The sequence below is a fragment of the Castor canadensis genome, chromosome X (genome assembly GCF_047511655.1).
Source record: "Castor canadensis chromosome X, mCasCan1.hap1v2, whole genome shotgun sequence".
In the NCBI taxonomy this organism is placed as follows: domain Eukaryota; kingdom Metazoa; phylum Chordata; class Mammalia; order Rodentia; family Castoridae; genus Castor; species Castor canadensis.
This window is the reverse complement of record NC_133405.1, coordinates 98,864,688-98,878,459: the sequence shown is the minus strand read 5'-3', so window position 1 is coordinate 98,878,459 and position 13,772 is coordinate 98,864,688. Positions and strand designations below refer to the sequence as shown.

Sequence of the window (13,772 nt, the reverse complement as noted above, 5' to 3'; positions counted from 1 at the left end):
ACTGGCACAGACAGAAAGGCACGCGAGACTTGATGTTCATTGGTCCTTAGGACTGGGGGGTGTGGGTTCTAATTGGATGGGAGGTTTGGAATGGGTCAAGATTTTGACTGAATGCTCTGGGTGCCCATTGGTTTGGCGTTATGCTATTCTGGTTGGCTCTTTAGAATTGGCTCTGTAGTGTTGAAGGTCTCCATGCTAATTGGCCAAGCAGGACTGAGAGGCCTGGGTTATGATTTGTCTAAATTGAAGTCGGGAGAGGTGGAGATGATCGCTACTGTTAAGACTGAGAAGTTCTGAACGCAGACGGGAAGTCGAAGTGCGCAGGATATGATCTGCCTGATATCTAATAATTTCCTTGCGTTAGATTGTGGGTTGGTTTGAAAACTTATTGGCTTCTTAGAAATCAAAGGCAGAGATGAGAGGACTACACAATGGTTCAGCAGCAAAAACAGAGTGCACACTTTATTCTCAGCTGTGATAACCGGCCTGTGAAAATTGAAGCCGAGAAACGCTGTAGATTGGCTACTGGTTGAAAATACTTGGCTGGTCCCCGCCTCCATCCCTCCCCCTCCCTCCCTCCCCCGGCTCCTGACTTGGTGTCTGCCAATAGGGAGAACCGTACCTCGCGTGAGGACCGGACTGCGGCACAAGGAGAGCTTCTATTGGCTGGGAGACACCGTCCCCCTCTCCATTGGCCGGATCCGTTAGGCTGAGGGGGACCCGTAAGGGGATGGGTTCGAATTTGGGATGTTAGGGAGTTAGTGCGGCCGCCTAGAGTCCAGAGTCTATTGCATTCGCGTGGCTCAGGTGAGTGCCCTGCGCCCCGCCACTCCTTCCACCTAGCCCGGGGGCCCCTCCTGACGGCCAGTCCCCAGCCAACCTCCCAGAGCCCCCACCTTCCCGCCTTGCGCGGGCGCGGGACCCCTCGGCACCCAAGCGGTTGTTCCGACGACCGCAGACCCGCCCTCTAGTTGAGCGGCTGGACTGGAGGGTTCTGGTTCTGCTTGGTGATCTCTGTTCGGCTGTCGCCTGGGAGACCCTAGCCTTTCCTGTGTTTTCCGGTAGGTTGACGGCGGCGTGTACTGTTGCTGGGAGGCTTTGGTGTTCAGAACGCTGGGCCTGAGGACTGTGACACTAAATCTTCTGTCTGCAGTCCTCTAGGTGTGGTTTCCAGGACTGCGGGGGGAAGGACTAGCTTCCCATTGAACAGTGCTAGACACTGTCCCTCCGGCAGTGGGCCCGATCCATGTGCCTGTTACCAAACAGTGAGTGCTAGGACCTGACCCGGTGACAGTAACTCCCCCACCAGACTGTGACCAACCAGGGCTGATTCCCGTGTGTCCCTCACCAGATTGTGACCTCTGAGGGCTGACACCAGGCCTGGTTCTTGGCACTTTCACCAGACTGTGACCAATGAGAACTGGGACCAAGCCTGTTCCTGTGTGTCCCTCACCAGACTGTGACCCCTGAGGGCTGAGCCAAGGGCTGTTTGCTGTCACTAAGTTTCCCTGAGGGGCTGGAACAAGCTCTCAGTCTTTCTGTGGCCTTATATTTTAGCCATGTTCTTAAAACCACGCATAATTAGACTATTTTTGTTTATTTTTACAATTAGAATAATTTTTTTGGCAGTACTGTAGTTTGAACTCAGGGCCTCACGCTCCCCAGGCAGGTGCTGTACCACTTGAGCTACTCCACCAGCCCTGTTTTGTGTTGGGTATTTTCGAGATAGGGTCTTACAAACTATTTGCCTAAGTAGTCCTCAAACCTCGATCCTCCTGATCTCTGCCTCCCTAGTAGCTAGGATTACAGGCATGAGCCACTGGCACATGTCCATGTATATTTCTTTTAGTAAGAAACTATTTCATCTCACTCTGTGCTTTCTATTCACCCAGGTTTTCCTGTTCCTTTTTTTCCTCCTATTGTCTACAGGCAGCCACCCGCCCATAAAGACATGACCACCAACACAGGCCCCTTGCATCCCTACTGGCCTCGGCACCTGAGGCTGGATGACTTTGTGCCAAATGACCGCCCCACCTGGCATATCTTGGTTGGCCTATTCTCCGTCACTGGGGTCCTTGTCATGACTACATGGCTGTTGTCCGGTCGTGCTTCGGTTGTCCCACTGGGGACCTGGCGGCGACTGTCCCTGTGCTGGTTTGTCGTATGTGCATTCATTCACATGGTGATTGAGGGCTGGTTCAGTTTCTACCATGAGGTGCTTCTTGGAGACCAATCCTTCTTATCCCAACTCTGTGAGTCCTGAGTTCTCGGGCTGTGGGAGGGAATTTTCTGGGCAGGGATTGCCTTGGATGTTTATCCACCCACCAGTTCTTCCATTGATTTATTTAAATTTTTATGTAACTTTTTGTTGTACATGTGTTTGCTTGGGTCAAAAGGCAAACCAGGGGCTGGGGGTGTGGCTCAAGTGGTAGAGCAAGTGTGAAGCCCTGAGTTCAATCCCCAGTACCAGCAAAAAAAAAAAAAGCAAACCAAGGAAAGAAATAGAGAAAATCTGCCTTCTAGTCACCAAGTTTCCACAAAATCTATTAACTACTGTTAATAATTGTTACTGGGACTGCGGCTGTAGCTCATTGGTAAGAGTGTATACTTACAATGTACAAGGCCCTGGGTTCTATCCCCAGCACCAAAAAGATTGTTTCCTTCCAGACTATTTACACATAAGTCTCAGTTCACTCAACTGTAAAAACAGGAAATACCCAAATATGTGTAAGGCACTTAGAACAGTAGTAACCTGCCAGATGTAGTGGCGTACGGCTGTTCAGGAGGATTGTTAGTTCAAAGCCAGCCTGGGCTACTGGGCTACATAGTGAGACCCTGTCTCAAAGGACAGTAGCAAGCAATAGATGCAATGTAATGGTTTACTGTTATTATTTTTATTTCTCCCTTTTTACATAAATGATAACGTGCTGTATTTACTTCCAGACTTTGCTTTTAATGTCACTTCTCTTTTTTAAAAAGTGCTGTCAGAGCATTGATGTTACAAAACCATTTGACTTGTACTTTTTTTTGTGATACTGGGGTTTGAACTCAGGGCCTACATCTTGAACCACTCCACCAGCCCTTTTTTGTGTTGTGAATTTTCGAGATAGGGTCTCTCGAACTGTTTGCCCAGGCTGGCTTCAAACTGTGATCTTCCTGATCTCTGCTTCCTGAGTAGCGAGGCACTCAGTTGACTTGTATGTTATTGAAGACCATTTCCCTCAAATCTTCGGTGTTTTTTTTTTTTTTTATTTTTTTGGTGGTACTGCAGTTTGGACTCAGGGCCTCATGCTTGCTAGGCAGGCGCTCTACCACTTAGCCACTCCACCAGCCCTTTCTTGGTTGGGTATTTTCAAGATGGGGTCTCTTGAACTGTTTGCCAGGGCTGGCCTCTTGTGCATTCTTGACAGTGCTCCTCTTGGCCTCATGAACATTCTAATGCATATCTTTGAGTTGACCTCTGCTTTCATTTTTCTTGGGTAAATATGTAGAAATAGAATAGCTGGGTCTTATGGCATGTATGTATAATTGTAGGAAAAACTGCCAGAAGCTGTGCGAGTAGCTTAGTGGTAGAGCATTTGCCTAGCATGTGAAGGCTCTGGGTGCTGGTGGCTTTCACCTGTAATCCTAGCTACTCAGGAGACAAAGATTAGGAAGCTCCCAGTTTGAAGCCAACCCTGGGCAAATTGTTCTGAAGACCCTATCTTGAAAATACCCAACATGAGGATGGAATTGGAGAACATCATTCTGAGTGAGGTTAGCCTGGCCCAAAAGACCAAAAATCGTATGTTCTCCCTCATATGCGGACATTAGATCAAGTGCAAACACAACAAGGGGATTGGACTTTGATCACAAGATAAAAGCGAGAGCACACAGGGAGGTGTGAGGATAGGTAAGACACCTAAAAAATTAGCTAGCATTTGTTGCCCTCAACGCAGAGAAACTAAAGCAGATACTTTAAAGCAACTGAGGCCAATAGGAGAAGGGGACCAGGAACTAGAGAAAATGTTAGATCAAAAAGAATTAACCTAGAAGGTAACACACACGCACAGGAAATTAATGTGAGTCAACTCCCTGTGTAACTATCCTTGTCTCAACCAGCAAAAACCCTTCTTCCTTCCTATTATTGCTTATACTCTCTCTTCAACAAAATTAGAAATAAGGACAAAATAGTTTCTGCTGGGTATTGAGGGGGTAGGGGGGAAAGGGAGAGGGCGGAGTGGGTGGTAAGGGAGGGGGTGGGAGCAGGGGGGAGAAATGACCCAAGCCTTGTATGCACATATGAATAATAAAATAATAAAAATAAATAAATAAAATATTTTATTATAAAAAAAAATACCCAACATGAAACAGGGCTGGCAGAATGGCTCAAGAGGTAAAGCACCTGCCTAGCAAGCATGGAGGTGCTTGAGTTCAAACTCCAATACTGCACACCCCCCAAAAAAAAATGGTTGCACCATGTTACATTCCCACAACAGAACAGGAGAGTTTTGATTCCTCCATACTGCACTTGGTATGGTTACGTGATTCCTAAATTTTAGTCATTCTAGTGAATGTGAATGATAATTTGTTATGGTTTTAATTTGTTTTTCCTTAATAAATAATGAAAGTTTGAGCCCCTTGCATACATTTACTGGTGGTTTGGGAATCCTCCTTTGTGAAGAAACTATTCAAGTCTCCTGTCTGTTTTTATATTGGGCCTTCTTTCTTTCCTTCCTTCCTCTCTTTTTTCCTTTCTTTTCTTCCTCTTCCTTCCCTTCTTTCCTTCCACTTGGGATGGAACCCAGGGCCTCACATGCTAGGTAAGTGCTCCACCACCGCTGAGCTACACCCCTAGACTAAGTGGTCTTTTCTTATTTTCTGCTCCCTATTTCATTTAGTCATCTGTTCACCTGCGTGTAGTCTGTCTGTGTCTGTCTCTCTCATTGGCTATCCATGCATCTTTTATCTATCCATGCATCTTTTTTTTCTTTTTGGTGGTACTGGGGTTTGAACTCAAAGCCTACACCTTGAGCCACTCCACCAGCCCTTTTTTGTGATGGGTTTTTTCGAGATAGGGTCTTATAAACTATTTGCCCTGGTTGGCTTCGAACCGTGATCCTCCTGATCTCTGCCTCCCTGAGTAGCTAGGATTATAGGCGTGAGCCACCAGTGCTCAGCATTCTTTTATATATCTTAACCTTTAGAATACAAGTTGCTACTTCATTTCACAGATGAGGAAACTGAGGCATGGGGATGTTATAAAGTCTGTCTTGTTACAGGAGCTCTCAAAAAATATGGGTTCCTTGGGACTGGCGGAATGGCTTAAGTGGTGGAGCACCTACCTAGCAAGCTTGAAACCCTGAGTTCAAACCCCAGTACTGAAAAAAAAAAGTGAGTTCCTTTTCCTGCTTTTATTTTTCATGTACCTCTCTGTTTCCTTCAGGGAAAGAGTATGCCAAGGGAGACAGCCGATATATCATGTAAGTGTTTGCTTCTGTCAGTGGAGACCCACACTGGTTTGGGGTAGTGGTGAGTCAGGAAGCACTAATGGAGCACTGTGTGCAGAGCACAGTGATGCCAGTGTCTCTCTGTCCTTTCTCTTACAGAAATGACAACTTCACCATCTGTATGGAGACCATCACGGCTTGCTTGTGGGGACCACTCAGTCTGTGGGTGGTGATCGCCTTTCTCCGCCACCAACCACTCCGCTTTGTTCTACAGCTTGTGATCTCTGTAGGTGAGGAGAAGCCTCTGTGCTGGGCACCAGAGGGGTTCATGTGGAATTCACAGACATAGATGCATCCCTGTGGGTGAGCTCTCTCAATCGTGTCCATCCAGGGGCAAGTCAGAGGGAATGACAAACTCTGAAGTTCTAGAACAGCAGGGTCCCTCTCTGAGCTTGCCTCTTCAGCAGGAAGGGCTCATTTCTCCTTTTCCCTAATCCCAGAATCTCCTATGAAGATTACATGAGGTGGCCCATGCTGGCAAGAAGCTCCTAGATCTTCCAGGACTAGGACTCTAAACTCCCTTATCTGAGATTTAGTCCTTTGGTTTTCTTTTTGGTGGTACTGGGATTTGAACCTAGGACTTTGTGCTTGCCGGGTAGGTGCTCTACCAGTTGAGCCACACCACCAACCTAAGATTCAGTCTTGTGTTCTTAAATTATAAGTTTTCTTTAGTTTTGGATATATGAGTTCAGTCCTGGAATTCTAATCTGTCATGAATTCTAGGATTTTAAACTTTCTTCAATTCTAGAGCTGTGAATTCTCCTGAATTCAGAAAATTTCCACACTCTGATTTTTGGAATTCTCGCTTTTCTGACTTCTCAGATTTTCAGGTTTGATTTCAGAATTCTTAGCTCTTCGAGTTTGGGATCCCGAGCTCTGAGACCCTGAGGCCTCCTTTTCCTCACAGAGGCTTCTCCTTCCCCTCCTTCCTCCCACAGGCCAGATCTATGGGGATGTGCTGTACTTCCTGACAGAGCACCGTGATGGATTCCAGCATGGGGAGGTGGGCCACCCCCTCTATTTCTGGTTTTACTTCATCTTCATGAATTTCATATGGCTGGTGGTGCCTGGAATCCTTGTGATTGATTCTGTGAAGCAGCTCACTCATGCCCAGAACATGTTGGACACCAAGGTCACAAAAGCCAAGAGCAAGCGGAACTAAGGAGCAGTGGGCTGGGCTGGAGCACTGGCTGACAAGGTGCTGTCCTCCCGCCAGCAAAGTATAAGCTTGCTCCTACAGGTTGAAGGGGCAAAACTAACTTCTATCACACTTGGGCTAATGGGTGAGCACAAAAAGAGCCAGAGACTGGAAAGATAGGAACTATGTGGAGCTACTGCCAGGAGCCATGGAGAAAGATAGAAGAGAAATCAGAAGGTCCATGATGGTGACAATTTTTTAAAATCAGGAAATAAAAGCTCTTAACTCTTAACACTGAGAGATCTTTAATTACTAATCCCAAAGATGCCCTATGACTAACCTCATAGGCCCCCCACTCATCACTCACTTATCCACAGACCAACATTGTAATAACATAGACCTCCCATCTCTGACCTCACTAACCCCCAGGCACTGACCCCATACACTCCCATCATTTGCCCTACAGAGCCCATAACTCACCATCCAAACTCCACCTTTAAGACCAATCCCTCACCCCACAGACTGTGTCACTGAACCCATCGTCCCCTTGTATTGGTCAGCTTGGCTGCCACAACAAAATCCCCCAGACTGGATGACTTAGACAACAGAAATAGAAGTTCTCAGCTCTGGAGCTAGTCATGGTGACAGCAGGTTTGGTTTCTTCTGAGGCCTCTTTCTTTGGTTTGCAAGTGATTGCTTTCTCACTGTGTTCTTTCTTTGTCTTTACTCTGTGCACTCAGGTTCCTGATATGTTTGTATATCCAGATTTCCTCTTAAAGCATCAGATTGCATTAAGAACCACCCTACTAGCTTCATTTTAATTTAATCACCCCCTTTAAAAGCCCTGTCTCCAAATACAGTCACATTCTGAGGTACTAGGAGTTCGGGCTTCAACATATGAATTTGGGAAGGATGCAATTCAATCTATAACATCTGCCCTCTGGTCTCTCCAAATTCATGTCTTTGTTGTATACCAATTACCTTTGCTCCCATCCCTGTAGCCCCAAATGCTTCATTCATTCCAGAATTAACTTTGTTTTTGAAGTGCACCTTACCGCTGAGCCACAGCTCCAGCTCTCGAGTGAACTTTGAATCCCAGATCACTAAATATCATGCAAATCAAATGTGTAAGACTTGAGTCTCCATTAGGAAAAAACTTCCTCTCCAGCTGCGAACCTGTAAAACCAGATCAGTTCTCTGCTTGCGTAAAAGTGGTGACAAGCCAGGCACTGGTGGCTCCCGCCTATAATCCTAGCTACTTAGGAGGCAGAGATCAGGAGGATAGTGGTTTGAAGCCAGCCAGGCAAATAGTTCAAGAAACCCTATCTCGAAAAACCCCATCACAAAAATAGAGCTGGGGAAGTGGTTCAAGTGAAGGCCCTGAGTTCAAACTCCAGTACCATAGACACACACACACAAACAAAAGAACTGGTGGTGACAGGCATAAGATAGCTATTTCTATTATAAAATGGAGAAATTAGAAAGAAGAAACGGCTCACAGGTCCCAAGTAAGTCCAAAACTCCACAGGCAAATTCCCTTCAATTTTAAGGTTGGAAAGTAATCCTTTTTGGCTGGATGCTTTGTCCATCAGACCCACCGTATGGTGGGGGTTCCCACCTGGGCACACTGGGGCAACAGTGATGCTTGGCCTGACCCATTGAAACCAAGGAAATGGCCCTGCTCTCCAGAATTGAGACAGCTCCACCATTGGGACCACCCTTCCCTTTTTTCCCTCTTTTTGAAGGATAATGCCTGTTCACAGCCAAAGATCTCTATTCTATAGAATCACAGAAGTCTGACAGCCTTCCTTCATTTTGTCCTATCTCTCCCCTCCTTTGTCCTAGCTGGTAGTGGTTCTGCTGGTACTGTCCCACCTCTGTTCCTGTCTTCTGCTGAGATGGCTAATTAGGTCAGTATGGCACATCCAGGATCTCTACAGAATGAGTGTCCAACCACTCCTTTGGTATTCTTTCTAGAACACTTTCTTGGTTTTTGCAATATAGGATAGGATGAGAATTTTATTTTTGTTTTTTTGAGGCAAGATCTCACTGTTTAGCTCAGGCTGGTCTCAAACTTGTGATACTCCTGCCTCAGCCTCCTGAGTGCTAGGCTTACAGATGTGTGTCACCATTTCCAGCTTGGACTGAGAATTTTCTAAATCTTGTTCCTTTCTACCTAACACTTCCTTTTCCAATTATCTATCTGTTCCTTATTGAGTTTTTCTAAAATAGCAGAGAGAAACCAGACCACATCTTCAACGTTTTTCCTAGAAATCTCAGCTAAAAGTCTAAGTTCGTCACAAGTTCTTCTTTCTACAAAACACTAGAACAGATTCAACCAAGTTCTTTGCATTGCTTACAGTTTCCAAACATGTTCCTTATTTCCATCTGAGACCTCACCACCAGAAGCACCTTGAACATTTGTATTTCTAACAGTCATCTCTCTCTCTCTCTCTCTCTCTCTCTCTAAGATACTGGTACTGGATTTTGAACTTAGAGCCTCGTGCTTGCAAGGCAGTAGCTTTACCACTTGAGCAACTCTGCCAGCCCTCTGCCAACCATCTCTTCAAGGCAATTGTCTTAGTCTGTTCAATACCACAAACTGGGTGGTATTTTCTCACAGTTCTGGAGGCTGTAAGTTGAAGGCCAAGGTGTTAGCAGGTTTGATTTCTCATGAGACTTGGCTGCTTGGCTGGTAGATGGCCACTTTTTCCCTGTGTCCTCATGGGATCTTCCCTTTGTGCACACCCATGTCTGTGTCCTAATTTCTTCTTATAAGGACACTAATCAGATTGGAGTAGAGCCCAACCTGCCAGCCTCATTTTAACTTAATCATCTCTTTTAAAGACCCTATCTCCAAATATATTCACATACTGAGATACGGGGGGTTAAAGCTTCAACATGAACTTTTTGGATATAATTCAGACTGTAGCACCCCTCTACACTCACCCCATTCATTTCTTAAAACTTATCTCACACATCTTCCATTACTCAATCTATAGACTCCAGTCAGGTGCTGGCAGCTCACGTCTGTAATCCTAGCTTCTCAGGAGGCAGAAATTAGGAGGATTGCAGTTCGAGGCCAGCCCAGGAAAATGGTTTGCGAGATCCTATCTTAAAAATACTCAACACGAGAAAAGACTGGCAGAGTGGCTCAAGTGGTATAGCGCCCGTGTAACAAGTACAAGGCCCTGAGTTCAAATCCCAGTACAATCACTCCCCATAGAACCCCCCATTACATACCCTGATTACTTTGCCCACAAATCCCTCCATCACTACTACCTAGGCCCACATTCACCCTCTACAAACCCCATTGTTAACCCTACTAACAACCTATCACTCAACTTACATGTAAGTCCATCACTCACCCACAGGTCTCATTAACCATGCATGTTCATATTATTCCACAGACTACATACTATTCACCTCACAACCCCCCCCCCCGCATCATTTAGCTTATTGGCCCCTACTCACTCATTCCATAGATTCACCCATCACCCTATAAAACTCTATCACTTACCCCCACTGACCTTGTCATCAAACCCAGAGACATCCATCACCAACACCTCAGATACCTCATCTCACACCTCAAAGCCCTATCACTCACCCCACAGACTGCCTACCACTTAATTCACAAGTCTCCCTAGCATATTCCCATCACCCAGCTTATAGTCTGATCACATGTCACAGAGGCCTCATCACTGACCCCACAGATCCTTATCATGCCCCAGGCTTCTGTAATAAAATGCCAGAGACCAGATGACTTAGCAGAAATTCATTTTCTCACAGTTCTGGCAGCTAGAAGGTCCACGATCAAGCTGTCAGAGGTTTGGTATTTCCTAAGGCCTGTCTCCTTAGCTTATAGATGGTTACCTTCTTGCTGCATCCTCACTTGGTCTTTTCTCTGTGTGTTCACACCTCTGTGTCTCTTCCTCTTTTCATAAAAACACTACTACTATTAGATTAGTGCCTCACCATTATAATCTCATTTAACCTTAATCACCTCTTCCTTAATGACCCTACCTCAAATAAAATCACCTTGGAGGTTTGAGCTTCAACATAGAATTTTGAGAGAAGGGAAAAAAATTCAGTCCATAATATTCCCCACCACTCACCCCCACTGACTTCACAATTTACCCCACAGGTGCCAGATCCCACACCTCACAGAGTCTCCAACACACACTACACATACCCCCATCACTTAGTCACTTGGCTCCTAAGTCATCACACAGAGTCCTTAGGACTCACTCCACAGACCCCCTCATCACTTATACCACATATGCTGGTCCCCATCATTCATATGCTGTCACTCACTTCATTTCCTCTATTTAAATGCATGCTGACCTTACTCTGCTTTAGATATACAAGGTATAGCCCCACCTTCTGTGCCACTTACTGCCCCTCAACCTTGAGTTTGTTTCTCCCTGGCTTTCAATGCGCTCATATGTAAAATACTACTAATAATAATACCTATCTCATAGGGTTTGTTTGTTTCTTTTTGTTTTTGTTTGCAGTATTGGGACTTGAACTCAGGGCCTATACCTTGAGCCACTCCACCAGCCCTTTTTTGTGATGATTTTTTTCAAGATAGGGTCTCACAAACCATTTGCCCAAGCTAGCTTCAAACCATGATCCTCCTGATCTCTGCCTCCTGAGTAGCTAGGATTACAGGCATGAGCCACCAGCACCCAGCTTAAGGGGAAGTTTTTACAGAGCCTTTTATAAATTTATCAAGATAGTATTGAGTTTCTTTTTTTTTTCTTTTTTTTTTTTTTTGGTGGGCCTGAGGTTTGAACTCAAGACTTCCCACTTGCAAAGCAGGCAATCCATTTTTCTTCTGGTTATTTTGGAGATGGGTTTTTGCATGGGCTGGCCTCAAACTTCCATCCCAATTACACCCTCCCAAATCACTAGGATTACAGGTGTGAGCCTCAGAGCCTAGCTGACCTAGGGTTTCTTATCAATTATTTCTCACTAAAAATCCTACAATCGTTCTACAATATGCTTTTTAACTTGCTGTTTTTTTCCTTAGCTGCGTACTTCCATTTTGGAGTAATCCTTTACTTTTAGGGAAAACCTTATTTACATACAAAATCCTTTCTTATCCAAAAATACTCTCCTTCTTTAGATCCTTCTTTTTTTTTTTTTTTCTTTCTGTGGTACTGGAGTTTGAACTTAGGGCCTCATGCTTGCTACGCAGGCATTCTTACCACTTGAACCACTCTGCCAGCCCAAAAGAGCTTATTTATTTATTTATTTATTTCATCAGCTCTTTTTTTGTGTTGGGCATTTTTGAGATAGGGTCTCTCGAACTATTTGCCTGGGCTGGCTTTGAACCGCAATCCTCCTGATCTCTGCTTCCTGAATAGTAGCTAGGATGACAAGCGTAAGCCACTGGCACCTGGCAAGAATCTCCTTTTTGATCTCCTTGCTTCCAGTATCTTTCCACCCAAGGCCCTCTGCACAACCAAGGCAGAGGCATCTGACCACATCAACTGCCTCTGTGTCTGCAAACTGTCTGCAACCTGTGCACCTCTATCTTCTGGATAAACTCCAGGCTCCGGGTTAACAGTTCACTCATTCCACCCTATGATAACTGAAATGAGAAGTCAATTGTCAAACTACTTTCCCATCAGAAAATCCAGGCATGCCAGGGTGGAGGCTTCATTCAGGTGGTAGAGCGCCTGCCTAGCAAGCGTGAGGCCCTGAGTTCAATCTCCACTACTGCCAAAACAAAAAAAAATATTGAGTGAATGAAACAGGCAGGTCCCACGGGGCTCTGTGAGGTGGCACAGACATGACCGGCATTTTAATGTTGGTGGATTTGCCAACCTATGAGTGTGTGGGTGAGTGTGAGAATGTACATGTGTGACTATGTGTATGAGAGCAAGTGCATGCATGTGTGCATGTGTGAGCATGTGTGTGCTTGTATATATTATATGAGTGAGCCTTGTATGTGTGCATGTGTATTAGGAGTGTGTGTGTGAGCACATGTATGGGTATGCATGCATATGTATGAGTGTGCATGTGTGCACATGTGAGCATGGGTGTATGTGAGAGAGAGCTTGCATGCACATGCCCGGACCCCACAAGTATGAGATGAAAACTGAATGTCTCCAAGACCTCCCAGCCACATCCATGTCCCAGCAGGGAACTTAGGCTTCGGGGGCCATTTTGGGGGTCACTGTTTCTGGGTCCAGTGGCTCCAGATGAGCAGCGCAGGGAAGGTGCTATTCAGAGCCCTATCAGTGACACCTCAGCACTCTCCTGTCATGCAGCCATCATCTCCTCCCCTGCTGCCTTCCTGGGTCTCCCTCCCCTCTCATTTTCTCTCACTCCATCATCTCTGCCTTACAAGTCACTGCCCTGCCACTTCTTACGGATTAGTGGATGGGAAGCAATCCTTGCAGCCCTGTGCTGGAAAATTTAGCTGTAGTCTTTGCCCAGTTTTTAGCTTTGCTTTGCAAATAAGTCTCAAATCAGGGAACTATAATGTTCCAAATAAAAACATCCAATCAGGGCTGGTAGTGTGCCTCAAGTGGTAGAGAGCCTGCCTAGCGAGTATGGGGCCCTGAGTTCAAACCCCAGTACTGCAAAAAAAGAAAAAAAGACACCCAATCAACAGAAAAGAAAATCCAGCAATGCCATAGGTGAGTAAGTGTGTGAGACAGGAGAGAGAAACAATAACTCTGTTCTGCCTTCAAAGAAAAGTCTCCCTTATTCACAGTTTCCAAAAAGAAGAGATACCTATTTAATGTTAACACCAGAGCAGCAAATTATTTTTTTTAGCAGTATTGAGATTGAACTCAGGGTCTTGGGCTGGTGGAATGGCTCAAGTGGTGAGTGCCTGACAAGAACTCAGGGCCTCACTAGCTAGGCAGGTACTCTACTATTTGAGCCACTCTGCCTGGGCTGGCTTTGAGCCTCCTGATCTCTGCCTCTAGAGTAGGCGTGAGCCACCAATGCCAGCACAAATGATATTTCTAAGAGCTGCCTGTAATGTGTCCAAACCACGTGGATGTTACACAGTGAAGTGGGGTAAATGGATTTTTATATTTTGCTATCCAGCCTACATTTAGTGGCCACACACTTTTGTCGGTTTTGTGCTGCAGGGATTTCATGCATGCTAAGCAAGTGCTCTATCG

At 45.5% G+C, this 13,772-nt stretch overlaps 1 protein-coding gene across 3 annotated transcripts; it reads left to right on the top strand.

The window, feature by feature from the left end:
* Positions 1 to 651: 651 nt before the first annotated feature.
* Positions 652 to 6,919, top strand: Ebp (EBP cholestenol delta-isomerase). Of its 3 annotated transcripts, none has more exons than XM_020182115.2 (5): positions 652 to 807; positions 1,930 to 2,252; positions 5,426 to 5,462; positions 5,589 to 5,719; positions 6,428 to 6,919. In XM_020182115.2, exons 2-5 carry the CDS (start codon positions 1,952 to 1,954, stop codon positions 6,649 to 6,651), a joined length of 693 nt encoding a protein of 230 aa, XP_020037704.1. In that variant the 5' UTR covers positions 652 to 807; positions 1,930 to 1,951; the 3' UTR covers positions 6,652 to 6,919. The 3 variants fall into 3 exon arrangements, with proteins under 3 accessions (XP_020037704.1, XP_073918615.1, XP_073918616.1); XM_074062514.1 differs by lacking the exon at positions 652 to 807 and adding an exon at positions 898 to 1,061; XM_074062515.1 differs by lacking the exon at positions 652 to 807 and adding an exon at positions 1,155 to 1,265.
* Positions 6,920 to 13,772: the final 6,853 nt, after the last annotated feature.

Excerpts from the sequence above, each read along its gene's own strand:
- Ebp (XM_020182115.2), top strand. The coding sequence starts at position 1,952 with ATGACCACCAACACAGGCCCCTTGCATCCCTACTGGCCTCGGCACCTG. Across the intron at positions 2,253-5,425 it reads ATCCTTCTTATCCCAACTCT|GGAAAGAGTATGCCAAGGGA; the intron begins GTGAGTCCTGAG and ends TGTTTCCTTCAG. Across the intron at positions 5,720-6,427 it reads ACAGCTTGTGATCTCTGTAG|GCCAGATCTATGGGGATGTG; the intron begins GTGAGGAGAAGC and ends TTCCTCCCACAG.